Genomic DNA, 16,544 nt, shown 5'->3' on the forward strand with positions numbered 1-16,544 from the left:
TAAGGTTCCATATCACAAAAGGAAGGCTGGGATTGAGTTTAAGGATTATTGCCCCATTCATGAAGGAATTAGGCGTCAAAAAGGGCCCAAAACAATTAAGCATTTTTGTGGTTTATGGATAATAACTTGTAAGTGTAATGATCTCTCTGAAATTGTACTACAAGTCCATACTACAAAGCACAGGCACTCGTCTCCGATTTTTCCCTCTTTATACCTTTGTATAACCTTTGTGTTATGAAAATTTATATAGGGGAAAAAATTCTGAGACGAGTGCTTGTGGTTCAATCTCTACGGTCGTATCAGACTGCGCTCTGCGAAGCATTTTATTGCCCTTTAATTACTTGGGGTTTTTTTTTGGGGGGGGGCCTAATATCTTGAAAACTATAATTGAGAGAAAATTCAAAATGACCAGTAAGACAATCGTTTGTCGAGTTTCATATAAGTTTTCCTTGAATGACGATTTTTGCGTTTTTGTAAAAATAAGCCGACGGGAGATGTATAATTGCCAATGTCAATATGAGACAAGCATCTGGTAAGACTAAATTTAAACAACAATAAAAAAGGCATTTGCGCTTTTGGAACTATTATGCATTTGAAAGCCATACAAATGACAGCGTAACTATGATTGCATAGACATCCTTTTCCTAGAATATATAAGGTATGGTATAATTTTGTTGCATGTGGTCTAATGTTTTTTGCAAATGTTTTTTTTTTTTTTTTTTGTCAGTTGGTATCCCCTCGCCTTACACATTTGTTTTTTTTCAAATTTTAAATGTAAATTTGCTTAAATGATCTGTTGTATTCAGTATATGAGATATCTTGAAATTAGAATACATAGTAAAACGGCCTGTAGATGTTGCTTGACCTCCAGATGTAATGTAGCTTAAAAAATGCAGTGCTTGCTTATTCTTTTCTGGCTCTGATGACTTTGTCTGTTCCTCCTTCAGATGTTACTATGCTGCTCAAGTAAGTGAACGATAAAGTGCAATCCAGGTGTGTACCATTTAATTCTTCTACAGAAGGTCGTCTGAACACGAATTCCACTGGAATGAAAGCATGTGCTTCGGAAAGCAACTCTCTATGATATCACGTAAACTACGAAAGGCATACCTGGAATCTTGCATAAACAAGGTGATTCATACATGATCCATATGCAAGTGCTGCCTAATGGAATATAGATAAATGGAAACTAAAAAAGCTTAAAATGTTGGCACTCGTTTCTGAATGTATGCCTGGTCTTCAATGCTCTCAGTCAGTTTTGTACCTCATTCGGCCTTTTTAACTTGTTTGATACACTAAGACTTCATAGCTATCATGATATCTATGAATTCTCAGTGTCAAACTCTTTCACTAGTACATGTATTTTCCTTTTTTTGTCAAAGGCATACCACGTCCACTCTTTTTTTTGTTAGATGTATTTCTATTTGTATCCATCAGACTTTTCAACTGATTTTTTACAGTTTTTCCCGTTATGTTGTACTGTTACACCACTGTCCCAGATTAGGGAGGGTTGGGATCCCGCTAACATGTTACTCCGCCACATTCTGTATGTATGTGCCTGTCCCAAGTTAGGAGCCTGTAATTCAGTGGTTGTCGTTTGTTGATGTGTAAAATATTTTGTTTTTCGTTCATTTTTTGTACGTAAATTATGCCCATTAGCTTTCTTGTTTGAATTGTTTTACATTTGTCATTTCGAGCCTTTTATTTTATGAGTTTTATAGCTGTCCGTTATGCAGTAAAGTAAGTAAGTAAGTAAGTAAGTAAGTAAGTAAGTAAGTAAGTAAGTAAGTAAGTAAGTAAGTAAGTAAGTAAGTAAGTAAGTAAGTAAGTACGCTTATAAATTTAACAATAAGACAAATGAAAAAAGTGATTTCAAAAAAATACTTCTCAGTAGTAATTCTTTGACTGATTGCCCTAAATTCCAGTTCTTCATTCCTGTCAAAATGTCTGCTATTCATTTATAATGAAATTAATTTGATAAATATTGTTTAAAGCTGCAGCTATTTGGTTTTAAATAGATGTATTAAACGGCGAATATATATGCGTCCCCCTTTGACAAACTGACATAACGGGAACTTTCAAGTAGCCTTTAATCTAACTTTTTATGTGATTTTTTTTATCCAAAAAAAACACATTTTCAAGCTAAGAATATTTTGTTTTTGGTGTAATCTTCATAAAGAAATATCAATAAACTTCAAAAAAAATAAAGACCTCAACATAAACTGCAGAACACCTGGAAAGTTATGGCGAAAATGAGCATTTGGTATAGAAAGTCCCTAACCCACTCTATATGGGGTTTGTTTATTGATGAAGGCCGTACGATTACATTTACTTGTTAAGTTCTGTGTCTTGTTGGGAGATGTCTCATTGGCATCATACCAAATATATTTTTTTTATATAGACATCATGAAAATGATAGAATATCATAGTAAAGTCACAGGACAAAAAGTCACAGACAAAAAGTCAGGATAAAAAGTCCGAAATTCAGTTTTGATTTATTTTTCTTTGAACAAGAAAACGCTTTTTAAAAACATGTTTGTATCTTCTTGAAAGTTCTATTATATATACACTAACTTTAAATGTATTTACTGATAAATAAGCCGAAATAATGTCGGAGATATAAATGAATCTAGCCGGTATTTTGAATTATTCCAAATGGCAATGGTTCAAGAAAATTCCTCCAGTCATTTTATTTTTCAAATTTAATTTGTATTGTATGAAATTGCTTCTGGTATTATTCACGTGTAAAAACAACCTTACATAGCTTGCGGCAAAACAGCCACGTTGATTGAACATGTTAAATCTTTCCTTTATTCGAATCCATATCCAACACCAATTTCACTTCCGTTTTCTTTTCATACCGGCATTGTACTAGATCCAAGGTTTGTGTTATAAAAATTGTGAACATTATTAATAATTCGGGATTTTTTTTAATGAAATCAATTTCTTGTAAAGAAATTATGGCAACTGTTTCGATTCGTCAATTTAGATAAGTGTTTTGCACTGTTTAAATGCTTTCCCATGCAGTGATTCGTATGTCGACGTGGCTGTACAAATAATTTTTGACAATGCCTGACGCAAGATATTTTCCCATTTGCTTTGCCACAATAAGTAATGATAATGCTATAACATCAATATTTTGAAAGTTGAAATTTACTTAAACAGTTTCCTTTATCCTGAAATGTTTGTAACAGTTACAGCTGTATTACTGTTGTGGTGCTCCTGAAACCTCCCCCCTTTTTTTAGAATACTATTCAATGACAGTTTCCTTGTTAAGTTAATACATGAGGATGGAAGCATCTTAAGTAATGGCATGTAGTATGCATTGACCCTGGTTTTTCAAAGAAGGCTTTGGCTAGACCTTCATATCCAAATTTTAACAAAAAAGGGGGAGGGGGTATTCAAGTACTTTGTGTGTTGATTTTATCTAAGTGACATTAAATTAAGTATAAGGGTTTTGCAATGTAAAAACTAAGCGCTTACGCTGAACAATAAAACTTATACATTTGTAAGAATGGAATTTTAACAAAAAAACTATATATATATATATATATATATACATGTACAACAAAGATGTATAGAATAATTATTGTAGTTTTAATTTTAGATGAAGTTGTGGGTGGCAGCTATACTGTTATCTTTTACCTGTTATACATTTGGAGATGAGGAAAATTCAGCTCGTTTGTTAGCATCTAAAAATATACTCAATCAGTATTTAGTAGAAGGAAGAGATTTAACTGTAGAATATAAAATATTTAATATTGGAGCTAGGTAAGAATTAGGAAATAACATCAAATACACTTATGGTCAAGTACAAGAAGTATGTAAAGATATAAAACAGGGCGGAGAATAAAATCATAAAGGCCGCTAATTAAAGGCCCTATGTAGGCTACACTAAATAAAGAAAACCATGATAACTGGTCAATTTTAAAGTTGTACCATTCATTGTAACTAGTAAATTAAGTTATGTTTACAACCTTATGGCATGGATATGTTACATGTTTGCATGACCCTTATGCTGTTAGCAGTGGTACTGACCCAGTGCTTTTATATACATTTTTGTAATTACACATATGAAAATGAAGATATACATGTATGGTACATTAATTTCATACATGTAAACATTGATAAAAGACAGTTGTACATAAAAACATTTTTTTTAAACATTTAAATGATTTGTAATGTATGTTTTAAAAGTCATTGTATTTTGTTATGATTTCAGTGCTGCCTTAGATGTGGCTCTGCGGGATGAAGGTTTCCCTGAAGCAGATTTTGAAGTAGTTCGTGGAAACTTAGAAGTTAAATGGGACAGAATTGCACCGTATCCTTTCTCAACCATGTGTTACATACATTCACCATCATAAGATCTATTATTAGCTACACATGTATGTGTTTGATTTGAAAATCATTATCTTTTCTTTTTTTTTCAAAATGTTGAACTTTTTATACTTTTGAAGTGTTTTTAAAAAGAAGGCCTTTACAAAACAAGAATATTTTCACTAAATCTGGAGGATAAATGATATTATCATAAATGGTTAAATCCTGAAACTATTCAATATTGCTTTTCTTTTATTTAAGACTGCATACAATGGCATGTACTACAAACATGACAAATGAGACTTTTGCATTAGTGTAATTGAAGCTCAAATTAATACCCTGATATACGGACATTATGAGAAACAATTTTTCTAACATTAATTTAGTTTAAGGTCAAGGAACAGTAAATGGTCAATGTTGCAGATTTTGCTTAAATTTGGCAAGCAACCTTGGTCATGTTGGTTCATTAAACTAAAACTGAAAATTGAAGAAAACAATGCATTGGTTTATTTTAATATACGAAATATTACAGATTAATATCTTTCAATAAGGGTGAATATTTGTATACTATTTCTTAGTATACAAATATGCTTTCTGCACAGAAAATTGGCAAAAAAACATCTAAATTTGTCTTAAAAGTGTTAAATTCTTCTCCATATATTTTTCTTAAAAACTATATGTGTTTGACACATAAATTTCTTAGTATACAAAGATGCTTTATGCACAGAAAATTGGCAAAAAAACAAAAAAATAGAATGATATAAAATAATCATATGGTCACCGAAATTCGTTTTTGGTCTATTGCTCCATTTATTTCCATGAATGAAGTGAAAAACATAAAAAAAACACAACATGGCCTGCAACAGGATGACATTACAATTATTTCTACGTTTTGTTAGATTTTTTCTTGAAGAACAGCACTTTGAATGATGTTTACTGTAAAAACGAAGTCAGTGACTATCTTGATTATGTGTTGTTCAAATGGAAATTAATGTATCAACAACAGAATTTTTTTTAAGAAAAAATTATGGAGTAGAATTAAAGATTTGACGATTTTAAGACAAATTTTAGAGGTTTATTTGCTGATTTTATGTGTTTTCTATAAATACAAATGTTCACACATTTTGTAAGAATACAATCCAATATATTTCAAATAATAAAAGATAGGATTGCATTATGTTTTTGATTTTCAGTTTTAATTCATTGTTCCAGAGTTGCATGTAAGATTTTAATGAAATCTGTGACATAGCCCATTTACTTTCACTTGACCTTAAAACTTGTTCCATTCATAGAATACAGAACAATTAAAAGAACAGGGTTCTCACTAAGGCAAGTCCACGAGGGTTTGGATGGGGTTAAATGATTAAAGAATAATGCCCTTAAAAAATGAATATTAGGGACTAACGGGCAAAAAAATGAAGATTAGAGAAATGTGTGGTCTAATTTTTTGAAGATTAGAGGAAAAGGGGTGATAATAAAATGTTTACAGAATAAGAGACCCCCTAAAATATATAATATATATATACATTTTGTATAAACATAACACACATCATTTTGTAGCAAAAGTTTAAAAGTAATCAAATTTTAATGTTATTTCATTGCTCCATTATGTCATGGGGACTCAAATAATGAATTGTACTGCATTACAATATCTTCTGAGTTCTCCTTACTGTTGAACTCACCATGTCACCATCAAAATAAAGAGTCCCTGGACTTGCCTTCAAAAATCCTTACAGAGAACCAAATAAATTATTACATTTGAAAAACAGTTATGAGCTTTCCTTAACTTGTAGTGCATCTAATGTTACACATGTAGTTGTAGTGAAACCTCTTCAGTATGGATACTTCAACTTCTCATCTGGTGTTGTTAGTTACAAGGAAACAGAAGGCGCAGCTGAAAGCACAGTAAGTTTGTGAATAAATTTTGTTTTGTCAAGACTCCATTTCTGCTTTTTCGTCTTTTTGTTACAAAAAAAGCAGTTCATATTTACACATTTCACTTTCTGATCTGACAATATAATTTGTACTCAATGTCATGATATGCACTAGGAAACATAAACATGTACTAATCATATTGATAAAAAAGCTTAGACCTGCAAGTAACAAATTCAACCTTGTATAAGAATCTACATGGAAATTAAGAGAAAGAACATGAATCCTTAAAAAAGAAATTTTTAAGTTTAGCATTTTTGAATTATTTTTTTCTCTCTGCAGTGTTCTACCTAATTATTTCATAAAGCATCACAGTAAAATGGGAACTTTTAAATACCATTGTGTTTTCAAAATTTAAAGCATTACATTCAAAACACTATCTCTATGCAAATAGTCTCAAATAGAATCACATTCAAACAAGATAGCATTACTTTATCATGATACTAAAAAGCAAAATGGAGAACACTGCTCTCATTTTCCCAATGAGACAGTCTCGTAATCAGATAAATCATTATATACTCTGGCCTCCAGTTTTATGATATTATTAGTTTTATATTAATTTATTGTTCTATGCACAAAGAAGATAATGTTGTTCTATTTTTAGTTTGGATACACCTCTGCCCCAGGAGAAGGAGGAATTGTAAATAGTAAAGATTTTGATAGAAAATTCTCACCTCATGTAGTAAGTATTAAAAATTATAAGCTTGTCAGTATTGTCAAATAAGTCTTCCACCAGTCTGCATCAAAATCTTTTTCATCTACTATTCCAGAAACTACATGTAAATATCCAAACTTGTCCCTATAATATGACTATATAAAATTTTGAAAATCAATTTTGGAAATTTTCTCTAGTCTGAATCAATTTTTACTAGTCTGGGGCATCAGACAAGTGGCACACAGTGCATGCTGCTTCAACTGGTGTAAATATCATTAGTGCTTTTGAAAAGAGCAGTTTTTGTTAAAAAGATTTATAGAAGTCACTCAGAAGTAAAAGTTATGTTTGTTTTACAATGTTACACACTAACACTAATGTACAAGTATGCTATTCATGTAGTATTTCACAATATCATAATCTTGTATGTCCTATAGGAGTAAAAAAAATCAGGGTATCAGCTGTTTAACTTAGTTGGACAGATAATTTAAAATTAAAACTTAGATGATATCTATCTTATTCTCTTTTTTATTAGTAGACACTCAAGCATACTTTCCATTCTGAATTTTATTATTCATGTACATTTCACAACATACACATAAAAACAAGTTTAGCTGTAAAACATATAAAGTAGTACCTTTATACTTTTATAATTACATTAGATATGTTTCATTATAATACTTTATTCTGATTGGCTAACTGCACACCACATTTTATTCCTTCAGCAATTGCATTTTTTTCATTCATAATAACCCCTGGTCCCACAACAAAGTGCACAGATGAATTAAATAAGAAAAATATAAAATTCGTGTTTTCATGATTATAGCTAAAAAATGTAATTATAAGTATTGAATGCTTCTTTTTGTAACTTCATAGGTTTGTAAAAGCGTTGACCGTGCACACATTTTTAGAATGAAGCGCTTCTGTGCTTCATACAAAATGTACTTCGGTCAACGCTTTTACATCCCAATAATGTAAAAAAAGAAGCATTCAATTCTTAAATGAATCTGTTTGAAATAAACTATTTGAATGAAATTTAAACATGTATTATTTATTTTTCAGTTGGACTGGTCAGTATTTGCTGTGATGACCCTGCCATCTTTAGTCATTCCATTTCTACTATTTTACAGAAGCAAAAGCCGATATGACCAACCAAAACCAAAGAAAAATTAACTTTTGTCTATGCAATTGTAATTTTTCTTTAATAAAAACTTTTTTAATTTTATCACCGGTTTTGTCAGTGAACAATTATAAACTGATTGTTGTTAGCTTGCATGAGTGAAAGGGCTACACCTAAGAATTAAGTGAGTTATTCTCATCAGGTGTCTTTGTTCATAAACTTTCACACAAACCACTGGGCCAATTAGAACCAAACTTGGCAATAGGTAGCAATGCTACTGAAGCATTGTTAAAACCATGGTTGACAATCCCATATTTTTGCAATTTTAATATAAATGATTAGATAAAAAAAAGTATAAAAGAGAGAAAATATTTGTTTGTATTTCAAAATTGATAAACAAGACAAGTTCTACTAATATTCCAATGTTTGGTTGGCTCATTTACAGAGCTGGTACCCTGAAAAGTTTTGTGAATTTTGAAATTGAAATGGTAATGGGAATGTGTCAAAGAGACAATAACCTGACCATAGAACAGACAACAGCGAAAGTCCACCAATGGGTCTTCCATGCAGCGAGAAACTCCCAACACCAGGAAGCGTCCTTCAGCTGGCCCCTAAACAAATATGTATACTAGTTCAGTGAAAATGGACGTCATACTAAACTCTGAATTATACATAAGAGACTTAAATAAAAAATCATACAAGACTAGCAAAAAGGCCAGAGGCTCCTGACTTGGGACAGGCGCAAAAATGTGGTGGGGTTAAAGAGTTTTTTTTTATCTCAACTTTCCCCCTATACCTCTAGCCCATGTAGAATAAAAACAAACCCACAACAATATGCACAGTAAAACTCAGTTTAAGAGAAATCTGATGTCAGACTATGAAACAAAAGAAAATAAACAAAATGACAATTATACATAAATAACATCAGACTTCTAGCAGTTACTAACATGCCACCTCCAGAACCTCAATTAAACTGATTGAAAGATCATGTCTTCATCATATGAATATCAGGCACAATCCCTCCTGTTAGGGGTTTAGTATAATACCATCATGAAATATATGAGAAGTACATAACCTGTGTCATGCCAACAACTGGTTTTAGAATAATGTGTTTTATTCCGATGCACAGACCCTATTAGTGAATCAATATTAAAGCCAAAATAGGCAATCTTTAATGACCTGACAACCGTATTGTAACTACATGTATATATCTCTTCTTAATAAGTCTGTTTAAAGGTTTTGCTACTTTAAAGATGAATACTGACATTTGTGTGCTTTGTAAAGAATAATACCATAAAAGATTTAATGTGAAAACCTGACCTATAAGATGTCTGCATGTTGATGTTTATATTTACAATGATTTCTTTTCTTATTTTCATGAACACTAATTGATAATGAGAAACATCAAATAGCAAAAGTGATCAGCAAGATGTGATCTTCAAATTTATCAACATAGGCTTAATTCATCAGCTTTTCACATTTAAATCTTCTGTATGAGAACAACGACTACTAATTCTACAGTCTTTTAAGATGTAAGCTTGTAAACTGGCACATAGACAAATTGTATTGGTTATGGACATGATAACGAACACAGCAACCTTCATAATCATCAGATTAGTTCACAGCAATGTACATATCAATTTTCACATTATGCACATATGAGCTAGTCCATTTAAAAAGTACAATAACTAAAACAATTCGAATTTCCAAAAAGTTCATAATTATTGGTAGCAGATTTGTGATCTAAAATACAGTTACTTTTCTTCATATTCATAAGCTGTAAGCTAGACACATCTTCAACCCCCACTCCCCCCTTTTTGTTTAATTAAGATTTTGGTGAACTATTACATATATTTCAATCATTTTCCATGTTTATATTAGTTTAAATGTTTAAACTTGCTTAATGAAGGTGTTTACCCCGGTGGCAGTGGGGATAAAGCTAGCGCTTAAGTTTCAATTTCAAAAGCATGAGATGACATTATTTTGACATTTTCCTAACGTTTTAATATGTTCTTCCTTTCTTTAAACATGGGTAGAGATGATGAAAATTGTGTACCTTTTGTCTCTAAAGTGTCTTTTAAAAATAGTTTTTTTTTTATCAGTATAGCTTTGTTCCTGGTAACAAAGATTCTACACTTGGAAGTACAAAAATTGTTATTTTATGTCTTTTTCCGTTTTGGTTGCAAATACATTATTATAAAAAAAATTGTGGATAAAAACCTTTTTCTGAAAATATTTTAACGAACTTTATCAAAATGTCCTGTAAAGACTCAAGTTTATTAAAAAGACTTTTTGTCCTATTTCGTATGGACTGCCTCAGTCCTCATATATAATATTTTGTGAGAAGAAAAGTGCATCGCAAGATTGAAGCTTCCCATTAAACATGTAAATTCCCATGATTATTTTTTTGGGAATTTACGTCCCTGTCGCAGCAGAGGTAACATAAACTGTGCTGTTCTTGTCCTGCTGATGTACACACGTAAGTCACGTTGCTTCATAAAAGAGGGCGAAAGATACCAGAGGGACATTCAAACTCATAGATCGACAATAAACTGACAACGCCATGGTTAAAAAAAGTAAAGACAAATAGACAAATAGTATACAAGACCCAACAAAGAAAACTAAAGACTTTGCAACACGAACCCCACAAACAAACTTGGGGTGATATCAGGTGCTCCAGTAGTGTAAGCAGATCCTGCTCCACATGTGGCACCTGTCGTGTTGAGTCATATTATTATAAACCCGGTCAATAGTCTAATTTGGTAGGTCGCATTAGTGGAAAGGAAACGGGGTAGTTACGACATAAGGAACATATCCGATATCCACAACAGTCAAACAACACGTGATGGCGTCAACATGGTAGGAAAAATAAGCCCAGGAATATCGTATCAGTTGAGATATTATATACTCCGTATGCAGGCGCTGCTGGAAAGTTACTACATAGAAATGGAAATTTCACAACTGGGAAGCTGAAATAATCTATTTTGTCGTAAAGTTTTGTTTTCATCCGACCCTCATTGTCAATTTGCTAGATGTAAGTAAAGATAAAAGAAGATTTAACTGTATTTGTTGCATCCTGTATGTCTAGTTCGATGGAATATATGCGTTCAACAGTCACTAAATTTTTGAATCATTTGTGATGGAACATCATTTATATAGCGGAAAAGTCTCTTTTTGTTCTTCCTAAGAAGTCCTTGTATGAAGTCCGCCTCATAAGAATAAAGGTAAAGTAGGCAAGAAGAGGGGCACAATTGTTCCCCATTAGAATTCCGATAGTTTGCTTTTACCAATTGTTATGAAAATTAAACGCAATGCATTTACTCTCATTTCACAGAATATGCATATATACAACTCGTCTAAACATCAACCCAACAATCGTTAGATCTGTAAATTTGCTTTCGCAAATTTTTTGTTCCTCCCTCGCCGGGATTCGAACCCATGCTACTGTGATATCGTGACACCAAATCGTCTGCACTGCAGCCTTCCCGCTAGACCACACGACCACCTGGCCTCTAAAATAAAGCTTTCAGTGGCCGAGTGTTACCTTTCCTCGTCAGTTTTAATCTAGCGGCGTACTACAGTACATGATATATAAGGCATGAAGATGTTATTGTTACAGATCAGCTCAATTATCTGTAGTAAAGGATCCTACCAATTAATGTAAGATACAGTCACAGAAAATAATTATATTTAACGTGACAGTGACAACTCTACAATAGATTTATATATCGGATCGCCATCAATGATGGTGATACATGGCTGTGTACATTATCTTTATACAACTCGTCTAAACATCAACCCAACCGGCAATGTTAGATCTGTAAATTTGCTTTCGCAAAATTTTTGTTCTTCCCTCGCCGGGATGCGAACCCATGCTTCTGTGATATCATGACACCAACTCATATATATATACATCTCTTCCACAATTTTCATCTTGAATTATCCCTTGCCGGTTTGCAATAAACTGCCCATAGCGCTCAAAATGCTGTGACATGTCTGATACTGCCGGTGCAGCATTAGTCATTCGATTTATACAAACATGAATTTAAGCAAGAATGAAACTTTGGGTAAGAACTACTATCTTTAGAAATATGGAGGTCGAAGGAGGTAGCTCAAACACAATATTCCGTATAATTCAATATGGATTCAAAAATAAATTAGTGGAATTTTACACAGGCGATTGGGTATATGATATGTACTTAATTAAATATTTTAATCAACAAAATATATATATATATATATATCATATCTGCATCATCAGTCTATCCAAGCGCCTGTGGAATGTTGTAGTAAATAATCATACATCTACAAAATAAACTTTGCATGGATTTTTCTGTATCATAAATGAACTTATTACTTACGTGAAAATAATGTAAGAACAGGTACAATTTTGGTACGGCCGCACGTAAAAGAAGACTGTAATGTAGTATAAAAAAGATGTGGCCAGTATGATTGCCAATGAGACAACTATCCACAAAAGACCAAAATGACACAAACATTAACAACTATAGGTTACCATACGGCCTTCAACAATGAGCAAAGCCCATACCGCATAGTCAGCTATAAAAGGCACCGATAAAACTAACGGCCTTGTTTACCTTAAAAAAATGAACGGAAAACAAATATGTAACACATAACAAACGACAACCACTGAATTACAGGCTCCTGGCTTGGGACAGGCACATACATAAATAATGTGGCAGGGTTAAACATGTTAGCGGGATCCCAATCCTCCCCATAACCTGGGAGGGTGGTATAACAGTACAACATAAGAGCGAAATATGAAAATCAGTTGAAAAAGGCTTAACTCATCAGATGGACAAAAATACAAGTGGATTTATTTTATTTTAATCAAGGATTTGGGACTATCTTAATACGTTTATCATAGTAAAAATAAAAATCCTTGTTTTAATCATGACATTTTTTCCTATTTTCTGAATTCAATAAATTAAAAATATGTTCACAAAGGCTATATAATTAGATGAATAAAACTTCTTCTTTATATAATCTATCTTTTACTCGCGACACGTCGTCTATTTTCACTTTCATTTTAAATCCGAGTGTCGATCGTTATTTTCCGCTAAATTTCCGATCACTTCAGGTCAACAAAACATCAAACCGAAAGTAGAAATGTTGTTTACCGCTGTCATTTTCATCGTTTTAAAGCTCATCCATGCTAGAATTATTGGAACATTTGTAATGCCACATGGTGGTATTGCATTGGATCCAACGCATTTCAACACTACCAATGCAACTGCAAAGAATGAAGCCGAGATATTACACAAATCATGTCAAGAAGTTGGACAAGTGATTGATTCACTGGACCCTGACCTTGTTTTCTTAAGCACACCACATGGTTTATCAGATTTAAATAACTTTGTATTTTACCTGAATCCTGCTGGATATGGACAGGCAGATACGGACAACTGTCAGTGCCCATCGTGCTGTTACTCAATAAAGATAAAAATAGACAATTCTACTTCTATTGATTTAATCCAAGCCATGAAGACTTATTCAAATATAAGTGGGTTAAGTGCATTTGGTCCACCAGGTCAGAGCGAAGAACTATTTCCTTTAAGGTACGCATAAAGGTGTTAGTGGAAATTGTAAAATAGATAACACCAAGTTACTGTTCCACAAAAAAAAAAAAAAAAACAACCCCAAAACAACAAAAGGTGCACATACATTAGTACAATACCAAGGAGACAAAATATCAAAGCCACTACATAGAAATCAAGTTCAAGTTTATCTTTCCTGCTCCACTAGTGGTACCCATCATTTTACCCAACTGCAACTTCTATAAGTCTTATTTTAAAGCTCTTTGAGTGTTGGTAATAAACCAGGAGAAAGAGAAAACTGGGGCACCATCAAATGGGATGAGTGAAAGTGTTCAGTTCAAATGGATTTTATTTTATTGAAGGACACAAAAATGGAATAGAATGTTAAATTACATTCAGTTTCAAAAGTTTCCTATCATCAATTAAGATCATGTATATATATATATATATTAAAATACAGTTATAAATCAAGCCAAAGGCTATCAGCCACTTTATATCTGCTTTATAATAATATTATTATAGCTAGTAGCCCCTTTTAAGCACTTAGTAATTAGCATTTATAATAAATGTGAATGTAAAATGACCCAAGAGTTTTTTTTTAATAAATATCACTTTAAAAAAATCTGCATTTCTGAAATATTTACTCATTTCAGGTGGGGAGAAGTTATTCCTTTGCACTTTTTACCAAATATCAATAGAGTTAAAGTGGCAATACTGTCTCAACCCAGTAGAAGATATACACAGGATGTTACTATGATTCCTGAACTACTAAAGCTAGGTATACAAAGTTAAATATCAAATATACTGAACTCCCAAGGAAAATTCAATCGGAAAGTCCCTAAACATGGCAAAATCAAATGACAAAACACATCAAACGAATGGATAAGAACTGTCATATAATTTTGACATTATTTACAACTTCTGACATGCTGAAATCATGCTATCATAAATCTACAATAAGTTTTCCTTCAGAATTTATTTGTGAATTGAAGTTCCATCAACAGCATATTTGGGTCAGTGTCAGTTTTGCTACTAGACTCTTACATATGTTGCGATATGGGTTTTCTAAACTAAGCATACCTGATGAAGGTTACTTCAGAGACGTCATCTGTAGTGCACACTAAAACCAACATTCTATTTATATATCAATCATATACTGTTTGTGTTTTTCTAAGCATGAAAAGTTTTAACAATAAAAACAAGTCTTGTCTTGTCTGTACCTAAAACAGTTAGTTACATAGCCTAATAGTTGAAGATTTATGGTACTTTTAAAATGTGAAGAGATAATTGCTGTCAAATACTGCATTCCAAATCCAAAGCTACTAAAAACCTATTTAACTGAATTTTTTGTTTTGTGATTAAAAATCTTGAATGGTTATGTACAGAAGTATTTGTAATATCTGCACATCAAAACATCTTTGCCTATAAAATTTGTTGCAAAAATTTGTTGTTGTTACAATAACCTTGCTTTCAGGAGACCTCTAATAATATATAATATTGTTTTGACTATTTAACATCATGTTTCAGGATCTACCTTATATAAATACTTAGAAAATTTACCACAGAAAGTGGTGACCATTATAAGTGCTGACTTGGCTCATACACACCTCAAGTCTGGTCCCTATGGTTACTCAGATGCAGCAGAACCATTTGATCAGGTGAGTTATGGATCCAGATGCAGATCCCAGATTTGAAAAAAAGGTGAACTTGGGTCCACAAACTAGGCAACATAATTTTGAAGAGGGGCCTGTTAAAATTTTAAGAATTAACCATTCATGTAGCTCCATAAGGGAGTGGGTGCCTACAATTTATGTGATTTAAAATAATTGTCCAAAATTGTTTTGCCTTGATATGCTTAGCCTGTTATAATCTGTTTTATGAAATTACCATCACTTACAAAAATTCCTGTGGATCCTCCCCTAACTGCAGGTAGAAACAACATATTACAAATTACTTTGATGTGTGTATAATGCCTACACTTATATTTCTGCATTTGTTCATGTTTTATCCTATTAAGACAATAATGGAGAAATGATATCATTATTTTATGCATAAAAGGCGTCATTAAATTATTTTACTTTTAAAGTTAAAATTTTCTTAGATAAAAAAATATAGTGCTGTATTTTAACAGTTTTTGGAGAAAAAAATCAATAAAAAAGATTAAGTAGATAGAAATTTGCACCATGAAATACATAAATTCAGTATTCCATTCTTTGATAAATATTAGAAGTTACAGCCAGTATATGTTTTTTCCTCCTTTTTTGATTTTCATAAGTTTGGTAAATACAATTTTTTCTTCCATTTTAGGCAATAGGACAGTGGGTAATGACATTGGACCAATCTGTTCTGACTGTAAAAGCAGCAAAGTATGTTGATAAAGCTTTATCATGTGGATACGCTGGACTTGTCATGCTTCATGGAATGATGCATGCTGGGGAATTGTCATCATGGAAACCAACACTTTATGCAAATTATCATCCCAGTTATTACGGAATGATGGTTGCTTCATTTCTCAGTACTTCACATATTCATGATTCCTTATAATATATAATATTTTTGTATTTTGTTGAATAAAAACGCCTTTAAACACATGGTTTTTTTTTATTACATGTATCAATAAGGAGAGTGTTTTATGTTTTGAGGTGTACTTTATCTTTTTAAAAACAGATTAATGTGCATATTGAGGTGAACATAGTATGGTATTTTATCTTATCAATTTTTTATTATCTAAGGGCTATTCCAGAAAAAATATATATGTGGTTTGGGTTTGATGATACTTCAATAATTTTTGTATGTGTGGTAGAATGTCACAAAGTTCAAATTGTGCCATAATGTATGCAATTAAAATGCAATAATTGGGTTTATGGCCGTAAGAAAAGCCCTTATGAAGATGAATGTACTTTTCAGTCAATCCAGTATTTCCATTTCCTCCAGAGCAGGATGTATTGATTGAACCAAGTCTTAA

At 32.1% G+C, this 16,544-nt stretch overlaps 2 protein-coding genes across 2 annotated transcripts; both read left to right on the forward strand.

Moving 5' to 3' along the window:
• The first annotated feature begins 2,768 nt into the window (after nucleotides 1–2,768).
• On the forward strand, nucleotides 2,769–8,126 carry LOC134716027 (translocon-associated protein subunit beta-like). Its single transcript, XM_063578697.1, has 6 exons — nucleotides 2,769–2,882; nucleotides 3,608–3,771; nucleotides 4,223–4,321; nucleotides 6,111–6,222; nucleotides 6,854–6,931; nucleotides 7,964–8,126. Exons 2-6 carry the CDS (start codon nucleotides 3,608–3,610, stop codon nucleotides 8,072–8,074), a joined length of 564 nt encoding a protein of 187 aa, XP_063434767.1. The 5' UTR covers nucleotides 2,769–2,882; the 3' UTR covers nucleotides 8,075–8,126.
• A 4,985-nt stretch (nucleotides 8,127–13,111) lies between these two features.
• On the forward strand, nucleotides 13,112–16,458 carry LOC134716029 (protein TTE1956-like). The gene is made up of 4 exons (XM_063578701.1): nucleotides 13,112–13,600; nucleotides 14,233–14,357; nucleotides 15,107–15,237; nucleotides 15,887–16,458. The coding sequence occupies exons 1-4, from the start codon at nucleotides 13,152–13,154 to the stop codon at nucleotides 16,121–16,123; spliced, it is 942 nt and encodes a 313-aa protein (XP_063434771.1). The 5' UTR covers nucleotides 13,112–13,151; the 3' UTR covers nucleotides 16,124–16,458.
• The last annotated feature ends 86 nt before the right edge of the window (nucleotides 16,459–16,544 follow it).

The sequence above is a fragment of the Mytilus trossulus genome, chromosome 4 (assembly GCF_036588685.1).
Source record: "Mytilus trossulus isolate FHL-02 chromosome 4, PNRI_Mtr1.1.1.hap1, whole genome shotgun sequence".
Taxonomy (NCBI): Eukaryota; Metazoa; Mollusca; class Bivalvia; order Mytilida; family Mytilidae; genus Mytilus; species Mytilus trossulus.

Excerpts from the sequence above, each read along its gene's own strand:
- LOC134716027 (XM_063578697.1), top strand. The coding sequence starts at position 3,608 with ATGAAGTTGTGGGTGGCAGCTATACTGTTATCTTTTACCTGTTATACA. Across the intron at positions 3,772-4,222 it reads ATATTTAATATTGGAGCTAG|TGCTGCCTTAGATGTGGCTC; the intron begins GTAAGAATTAGG and ends TTATGATTTCAG. Across the intron at positions 6,932-7,963 it reads GAAAATTCTCACCTCATGTA|TTGGACTGGTCAGTATTTGC; the intron begins GTAAGTATTAAA and ends TTTATTTTTCAG.
- LOC134716029 (XM_063578701.1), top strand. The coding sequence starts at position 13,152 with ATGTTGTTTACCGCTGTCATTTTCATCGTTTTAAAGCTCATCCATGCT. Across the intron at positions 13,601-14,232 it reads GAAGAACTATTTCCTTTAAG|GTGGGGAGAAGTTATTCCTT; the intron begins GTACGCATAAAG and ends TACTCATTTCAG. Across the intron at positions 15,238-15,886 it reads CAGCAGAACCATTTGATCAG|GCAATAGGACAGTGGGTAAT; the intron begins GTGAGTTATGGA and ends CTTCCATTTTAG.